We start from the raw sequence: 9,249 nt of genomic DNA, 5'->3' as shown, positions 1-9,249 counted from the left end.
TGATAATGAAATATGTACTGTTGGTCATGCAACATTAGAGTGTTGGAAGTACCTCATTAACGATATACTCCAAACATTTTCTAAGCCACAGTGGGTTATTAACACATTTTTTTTCTCTTTTGTTTTCTTCTTGTGTTGCTCTCCGGAGTCCATTCCCACACATCCCGAAAATAAAAACCACCCTGTTTGGATGAAACGTAGAGAGAAAAAACGACCAAACAAAGCATCCAATACAATCCATTTAACACGACGTGAAACGCCACCTTTTTTCATCTGCACCCTGTCAGCATGGGAGCGAGACCCAGTCAGTTGGCGCAGTCCTTCACGTATTCCTTCGTATTCCATGTCGGCAAAACACAATATAAGCGAGGACTCATGAAAGTCCTGTCACAAAAAAACTAGTCCGGGATTGTTGACATTCAAAGCATTAAGCGTGGCAGTTTTCCCTCTTTGCGGTGCAAGGTCATCAAACATAAGACATAAAGTCTTATTTTAAAAAAAAAAAAAACAAAAAAACATCTAAAGCAGTCTCAACAGCGAGGGTTCAACTACATTCTCCATGCTTGTTGTCTTTGCTGTCAAATTCCACTTCGGAATGAAATGAAAGCGTGCATCTTTTGTCTTATTGCTCAATGCAATTCCGAGGAAAATATACAAAAGAGTTCAAAAAAAAAAAAAAAAAAAAAAAGTGTGTGGCGTCTCATGCACAGTCGAAGGTGCTTTCGAAGGTCACCGTGCAGGGTGCAGTTCGGAATGTAAGGATTTCAGTCACTTGACAAGAATACGAACGCTGAAGTGGTGCTCGAGAAATAATACCAAACAATATCGAGAAATGACTTTTTTCGGAAAAAAAAAAAAAAACGCTCATCATCACAACAAACTCGGGATTCTCACAGAAGAGTTGGAATAAAAAAAGCACGGCATTCTTTTTTCCACGTATGAGCTCCTCCTACAAAAGTATGATTGTTGTCTTGCTTCAGCATTAATTCGTCTTCTCTTGGCTCGCTTAATACAAAAAAAAAAGGAAGACGCGCTTCCTGTTTTAAGTGCAGTAAAATCGGGAAAAAAGTCTCATTTTGTTATTGGAATTTGTCATGTGGTTATCATGCCTACGGTGCATTCAATCACAGTTTGGACAAATGGCCATCGCACAGTGGAAGCAGAGAAATTCCAAGGCTTATATTTATCGGAGTGCATGTTAGCGAACAACGGGTGTCGGAGTCTATATTTAACATGCTATAAAAGTCTACAGTGAAGCCAGACAGGCAATCGGCAGGGCGAGCGAAAGAGCGCGCGGCGGGGAGTGGGTGACAACGTGTCACTCGAAAGACAGAGCAGGCATCCTCCAAAGGAGCGAGGTAGTTTGGTTGTTTTTGTTTTTCTCCACCTCAAAAGAAAACAACAAAGCCTACACCGATGACTCCTCTGGATTCGCATCGGGGAGAACGCTCCTCTGCTGCAGGGTGCGCCTCAGCTCCTCCTTGAAGGGGCTTGAATAGTCGTTCCCGCTCATGCCGAGGCCGCTCAGCCCGCCGCCGCCGCCGCCGCCGCCACCAGCGCAAGCCCCGCTAGCCCTCTCCTCCCCGGCTGTGCTCAGGTTCAGCCGGATGTAGCCGTTGCTACCGGAACCCCGGATGTTGGTGAGACTGAGACGGCTGGGGGAGTGGATGGGCTGGCCCGGAATGGCGCTGGGTGACGCCGTGCTGCCGACGCTATTGGGCCCGAGAGCGTGACCAGGGACAATTTTAAGCGAGCCGTCTGAGTAGTAATAATTTGCGCCCGTTTCCCAGAAACGGTCCTCGTCGGTGGGCATTTTGCTGGGCACAAAAGTAGGCGGTTCCTTCGGTAAAGTGATCGGATAGACCAGGGTACTTTCAAGGGGTTTCATATCAGCCCCCTTTCCAAGAGCTAGTTTCAGTCTCCTGCGTAAATAAAGCGCTGCCACCAGGAGCAGCAAACACGCCGCGCCGAGCGTGATGACCAGCACCCAGAAAAGCCCCATACGACTATCCGGAGCCCGGGCCTCCATAAAAACGGGTGCGCTTGCAACTACAGCCACCTGGTAGCGCTCCGTTTGAAACTTCACACCCTGCTCCTCGGAATAGCAGATATAACGCCCGGCTTGGATCTGACCAGCTTCCGGCACGACAAGAGCTTTAAGCGTCTGGTCGAATCGTGGCCCTCCGGCTTCGGGGTCACCCAGAAGGAGCTCACGGTCATTGACGACCCAGAAGGGCTGAGCGAGGTTGGAGATCAGCTGGCAGGGAAGCACCATATCCGACCCCACCACCACTGTGATGTTCCGAAGGCGAGAGTGCTCTACAGAGACACGGGAAAGTCAGGAGAGAAGGTTTTAATTTCATCCATAATTATTCAAATTCATATTCTACACCAGGAAGCTCTCATCCACTTAAATCAATGTATTCAGCTACAAGTACAGTACATGCATGCACTGACATTCAACTACCACATGGGGTCGCTGCTGAGGCATACTCCTTCACTCACCGGGGCTCGGGATGGAGACGGGCTTATCAAACTTGGCTTTTCCTCGGCTGAACCTTTCCAGCATGAGGTCTTGTGACAGGGAGGATGTGGACCTGGAGCAAAAACAGTTCCCATTGCTAAAGTGCACTATAGACAACGTAGGATCAGTTATGTGTATGGGGAATCACATGCATACTGTATATACTACATTTATAGATATTAGAACCACATCTTTACTATGATATGCAGTATTATTTATTGCTGTTTATTGCTATAATGTCAATTCATAAATAAAACTCTTTTATTCAGCATTAGGTTGATATAGGGGTGTCCAAAGTGTGGCCCGCCTGGGTGCCTTTTGCACTCTGTTTTTTTTTTTTTTTTAAAAGAATACAATAATTAAACAGGAAAAAAGTCCCAACAAAAAATTGAAGAAAAGAGTGGTAATTGTATGGAAAAAAATTGTAATATTAACAGAAATATTAATTACATTTTTTTTGAGAGAAAATAATAATTTCTCAACAATAAAGACATAATATTTTGAGAATAAATTAACAATAAAACAAAAAAATAAATTAAAATATCACAAGAAAAAAAACAAAGTTATTGCTATAATGTCAATTCATAAATACAATTCTTTTATTCAGCATTAGTTTGATACATGGGTGTCCAAAGTGTGGCCCGCCCAGGTGCCATTTGCACTCTGAGGTTTTTTTTTTTTGTTTTTTTTTAAAAGAATACAATACTTAAACAGGAAAAAAATCTTAACAAAAAATTGATGAAAAAAGTGGTAATTGTATGGAAAAAAAGTTGTAATGTTAACAGAATTATTCATTAAATTTTTTTTTGAGAGAAAGTAATAATTTCTCAACAATAAAGCCATAATATTTTCAGAATAAATTAACAATAAAACAAAAAAAAAGTTAAAATATCACGAGGAAAAAAAAAGTTATTACTATAATGTCAATTCATAAATAAAACCCAGGTGCCATTTGCACTTTGTGGTTGTTTTTTTTTTTTTTTTTTTTTTTTTTTTAAAGAATACAATACTTAAACAGGAAAAAAAATCCAAACAAAAAATTTAAGAAAAGAGTGGTAATTGTATGGAAAAAAAGTTGTAATATTAACAGAAATATTAATTTAAAAAATTGTTTGAGAGAAAATAATAATTTCTCAACAATAAAGCCATAATATAAATGAACAATAATAGAATAAATAAACAATAAAATAAAAAAATAATAAATAATAAATTAACAATAAAACAACAAAAAAAGTTAAAATATCATGAGAAAAAAAAAAGAATAAAGTTAGGAAAAAGTAATATTGCCAGAATATAATTCAAATATTTTGGTATAGTAGTGGAGTCATTATGTCACCTATAACCAAAAATTCAGGCTACGTTTGCTGATAAGTATGCTGTAAAAAAGTGCCTTAATATTCGTACCCTCGATGGAGGTCAATGCGCACACAGGCTCGGCCCTCACTGTCCCAAGCACAGTAGGGGTCTCGGGCGAGCAGACAGTCTGGCTGAGACTGATAGCGGCTGCAGTTGGCTAAAGGCAACTGGAGAACTTCTGATCTGGAGCCGATGTACACGTACTTCTGATGAGAGACAATGAGACAGAAAAAAATACCAGTCCATCAGAGACGAATGATGAATAGGGAGAAGAAAGATAAACATACAGAGAGACACAGAGAGAGAGAGAGAGAGACTCATTTCAGGGGTGGAGAAGATAATGGGATAATCGCTCTCAATTACAATAACATTTAGCCCACGACCCTCTTTTCCAATCCAATCTGGGTTGCACTTGTTTCACGAAAGCTGCAATAAAATGAGATAAACAGTAGGCTTGTCCACTAAACGACACATTGATATGGCGGAGGGGGGGTGGGGTTGCCCTGTGCACATGACAGGGCAAAGCAAAATGGAGACAATACAAGTGACACAGGATGAATTCTCTCCATTGTGGTGAAAGATTGTAATTACTGCTACTGTGAAGATGGTTTCGGATTATTGATGAAATAACAAAACAATTGCAGAGCAATGGCGTCGAGCTTGTCAAAGCATCTATGATTGTTAATGTCAGGCAGTTAAAAAAAAAGTGGACTGATTCTGTAATTGAGTACAATGATGAAAATGATCATAAATGGACAATTCATTAGGTATATTTTAGTACCTGCACAAAAACATATACACATACATATACGTACATATGCATATACATATACGTAATATTTTGGTGATCGTATTCCCAGCTTTTTTTTTGGAGAGGAGGGGGGATTCTGCATAAAAATAAAAAAAATTTTTTTTTCATCAAGCATTGAGATTTCGCACTTTGTTTGGCGGTCCTTGAACGCACCATAATTGTAGCTCCTATTAATGATTGTCTTACATCATCCTTAATTTGTGGTGAATTGCCTTTTATAATTTAAAAGAGGGCTGCACGGCGGACGAGTGGTTAGCGCGCAGACCAGGGTTCAATTCCACACTCGGCCATCTCTGTGTGGAATTTGCATGTTCTCCCCGTGCATGCGTGGGTTTTCTCCGGGTACTCCGGTTTCCTCCCACATTCCAAAAACATGCTATGTTAATTGGCGAGTCCAAATTGTCCATACGTATGAATGTGAGTGTGAATGGTTGTTTGTCTATATGTGCCCTGTGATTGGCTGGCGACCAGTCCAGTGTGTACCCCTGGGATAGGCTCCAGCACCCCCACAACCCTTGTGAGGAAAAGCGATAGAAAATGAATGAATTTAAAAGAGGGCTGCACGGCGGTCGAGTGGTTAGCACACAGACCTCACAGCTAGGAGACCAGGGTTCAATTCCACCCTCGGCCATCTCTGTGTGGAGTTTGCATGTTCTCCCCGTGCATGCGTGGGTTTTTTCCGGGTACTCCGGTTTCCTCCCACATTCCAAAAACATGCTAGGTTAATTAGCGACTCCAAATTGTCCATAGGTATGAATGTGAGTGTGAATGGTTGTTTGTCTATATGTGCCCTGTGATTGGCTGGGATAATTTTTAATTTTAAAATAATTTTTAATTTGAGGACTTAAACCTGGAATGTCTAGTGACTAAACAATCGCAATTGAAGGGTTCTGGAGTTGATCTCATTCAACAGTTGTTATAGTCACTTTTATTGCAAATGTTGAACCTAAAGCAAAGGAGAACGTCAACGTCAAGCGTGCAGGATGTTTTGGACGGGGAGTAAAAAAAAGTTATTTTTATAAGCGTATCAACAGTATTGGTCCCAGATAGTAACCCCCATGGGGGTCCTACTGTATAAATCTATGCTGATTGCTCAAATACGTCTAAGTCTGCTTGGACTATGGGTGATACCATATCTTTTTTTAGACATACAGTAGCTTTCTAAACATATCTAAACATCCACACAGTGTATTTTACCTTGGAGTGGGAAATGGTCAGGCTGTCTATGGGCTGGGCGGTCTCAAACAGCTGGATTTCTTCTATCACATGGGCTTCAGAGCCCAGGATCACCACCCTCTGCATCCAGCCCTGAGCTGTAAAAGGAGTAGTAAATGCAATGAGTATTATGAATCAGTACACTTTCAATGAGGTACTATGAGGTACAAGCTGTATTTTAAAGAATTTGTTACAGGCACTGCAGCAGGCACATGACCACGCCCCCATCTTGTTGGCTCCCTCTCTCACTTTTCTCATCAGCTCTTGCTATGTTGCAGCTCATAGCTAATCAAGCCCGCAAGCCCAATTGGCACAATGAGCCCTCGTCTGCCAAGGGCCCTGTTGAGTTTGTGCTGTGAAGCACAACGAGTGGGAATGACTGCACTTGGCATCGGAAAAACATGCATTGCAAGGTGTGTGTGTGTGTGTGTGTGTGTGCGTACTAATGCAAGTGTGCTCATCTGTTTCCTTATGTGTGTGTGTGTGTGTTGCCAGCAGAGATGCCCCGAGTCCGCTGCTTCTCCACAGTCACACGGCATAGTCACTTTACCACCACCAGTGATCGGAATGGTAAGTAGTCGCTCTCCACTCATTCATGAGACAGGCTGCATTCAAAGTCACACTACCCAGAATTTGTTATCTCAGTCGCTCGTGATTAAGATACATAAACGTACATATGCATATACATAATATTTTGGTGATCGTATTCCCAGCTTTTTTTTTTTGAGGGGGGGGTCTGCATAAAAAAAAAAAATTATGCTTCAGTGTTTTATTTCATCAAGCATTGAGATTTCGCATTTTTTTGGCGGTCCTTGAATGCACCATAATTGTAGCTCCGATTAATGATTGTCTTACATGATCATTAATTGGTGGTGAATTACCTTTTATAATTTAAAAGAGGGCTGCACAGCGGTCACAGTGGTTAGCACGCAGACCTCACAGCTAGGAGACCAGGGTTCAATTCCACCCTCGGGCCATCTCTGTGTGGAGTTTGCATGTTCTCCCCGTGCATGCGTGGGTTTTCCCACATTCCAAAAACATGCTAGGTTAATTGGCGACTCCAAATTGTCCATAGGTATGAATGTGAGTGTGAACGGTTGTTTGTCTATATGTGCCCTGTGATTGGCCGGCCACCAGTCCAGGGTGTACCCCGCCTCTCGCCTGAAGACAGATGGGATAGGCTCCAGCACCCCCCTGCGCGACCCTCGTGAGGATAAGCGGTAGAAAATGAATTAATGAATTTAAAAGAGGGCGGCACGGCGGTCGAGTGGTTAGCACGCAGACCTCACAGCTAGGAGACCCGAGTTCAATCCCACCCTCGGCCATCTCTGTGTGGAATTTTTCATGTTCTCCCCCGTGCATGCGTGGGTTTTCTCCGGGTACTCCGGTTTCCTCCCACATTCCAAAAACATGCTAGGTTAATTAGCGACTCCAAATTGTCCATAGGTATGAATGTGAGTGTGAATGGTTGTTTGTCTATATGTGCCCTGTGATTGGCTGGCGACCAGTCCAGGGTGTACCCCGCCTCTCGCCTGAAGACAGCTGGGATAGGCTCCAGCACCCCCCTGCGCGACCCTCGTGAGGAAAAGCGGTACCTACCCAGAATTTGTTATCTCAGTCGCTCATGATTAAGATAGTGAAGGATTTTTTAAAAATCTCAACAACAACAGGAAACCTTCACATGGGTCAGATTGGCCACTGACGAGGGATATTAATTATGTTGCACATACGCTGACATTTCCTTTGATGCATGAAGATGAATCTCGGCATGCAAATCAAGCACTTAATTGAAACCCAGCAGAAATGTGGCCATATGGTGTGTTGTTTTCTGCCACCTTGCCTGATGCTAGTACCTGTCTTAGTCTACTGCCGCAGGCACTTTATGTTCATCTCTTTAACAAATACTACCTGCTGCTCATTTAAATAAGGTACTCTCTCGCTTGTATGATGAGGGAACCAGTGCGCCCCTGTATGTGCAGGTCCTCCTTGGTTACATATGTGCTCCTAAAAATTAATAAAAAATGTTGACTTGGGTCCAATAAACATGAGACTTGCGGCCCACGCCATAAAAAATATAGTGTGTGCCGCTCAGCAACACAAAAGTAAAATAACATCGCTTATTAGTTCACTTTTTGCACATATCTCCCAAGCTTCTGTGGTCCAAACTGCTCGACTGTCATGACCGTTATTAAGGATAAGTCTTTGCTCATTTGCATACTAACCATGATTGGATGTTTACTGATAAGTTGCAGTGTCTGTCATGTGTCAGTGTTCACTTCAATAATTATTTGGGCGGGGACAAGCTAATTCCCCCTTTCCGCTTGCGTTGCCCCCCTTGCCCTAGCGTAAAGCCGGACCTGATCTTTACTCTTAACGTGATTTGAAAAGAGGGCACACATGCAAGGAGAATGAGGAGAATGTATCATCAAAGGTTCTCCTACGACAGAGCATGAATGCAGGTGGATCACAATGGCTGGATTAGCCTGCTGCTGTGTTTAATGTGACTGTCAGGTTTATATAGTGACGCACGTTGTGGCCTCTGATGCACAGTCCAGTAGGCCCTACGCTTTCAAAGGTTTAAGAGGTGGTAATTTCATTGGTTAAAATTACACTAGGCTGTGTTAAACCTTCGCATGCCTTCTCTTTTCCCTCTATGCCACTTGCGCCGGTGGGAGGGATGGGGGTGTGGGTGCGCTGCGCTGCGCCGGACTGCGATGCTCACAAAAATTGTAAAGTGTGCTGGCCACACCTAACCCTAACCCTAACCCTAACCCTAACCCTAACCCTAACCCCTAACCCTAACCCTAACCCTAACCCTGGCCTCTGATGCACAGTCCAGTGGGCCCTTTGCATTTAAAGGTTTAAGAGGTGGTAATTTGATTGGTTAAGATTACACTCGGCTGTGTTAAACCTTCTCATGCCTTCTCTCCTCCCTCTATGCCACTTGCACCGGTGGGAGGGATGGGGGTGTGGGTGCGCTGCGCTGCGCCGGACTGCGACGCTCACAAAAATTGTAAAGTGTGCTGGCCACACCCTGGCCTCTGATGCACAGTCCAGTGGGCCCTTCGCATTTAAAGGTTTAAGAGGTGGTCATTTGATAGGTTAAGATTACACACGGATGTGTTAAACCTTCTCATGCTTTCTCTCCTCCCTCTCACAAAAATTGTAAAGTGTGCTGGCCACACCCTGGCCTCTGATGCACAGTCCAGTGGGCCCTTCGCATTTAAAGGTTTAAGAGGTGGTCATTTGATAGGTTAAGATTACACACGGATGTGTTAAACCTTCTCATGCTTTCTCTCCTCCCTCTCACAAAAATTGTAAAGTGTGCTGTCCACACCCTGGC

At 43.2% G+C, this 9,249-nt stretch overlaps 1 protein-coding gene across 1 annotated transcript in view; it reads right to left on the bottom strand.

Annotated features, from left to right (window-relative positions):
• Positions 1-514: 514 nt before the first annotated feature.
• sema4c (sema domain, immunoglobulin domain (Ig), transmembrane domain (TM) and short cytoplasmic domain, (semaphorin) 4C) overlaps positions 515-9,249 on the bottom strand; it is a 50,212-nt gene continuing 41,477 nt past the window's right edge. Inside the window, exons 11-14 of the mRNA XM_078789189.1 lie at positions 5,889-6,004; positions 3,929-4,086; positions 2,506-2,597; positions 515-2,319 (exon numbers count right to left, since the gene is read on the bottom strand). Coding sequence (XP_078645315.1) covers positions 1,409-2,319; positions 2,506-2,597; positions 3,929-4,086; positions 5,889-6,004 — 1,277 coding nt within the window. The 3' untranslated portion in view covers positions 515-1,408. The remainder of the gene's footprint in view (positions 2,320-2,505; positions 2,598-3,928; positions 4,087-5,888; positions 6,005-9,249) is intronic.

This window comes from Doryrhamphus excisus, linkage group LG3 (assembly GCF_037039965.1).
Source record: "Doryrhamphus excisus strain RoL-2023G ecotype Guam linkage group LG3, RoL_Dexc_Guam_v1.1, whole genome shotgun sequence".
Taxonomy (NCBI): Eukaryota; Metazoa; Chordata; class Actinopteri; order Syngnathiformes; family Syngnathidae; genus Doryrhamphus; species Doryrhamphus excisus.
The sequence above is the reverse complement of the archived record's forward strand: the minus strand, read 5'-3'. Positions and strand labels throughout refer to the sequence as shown.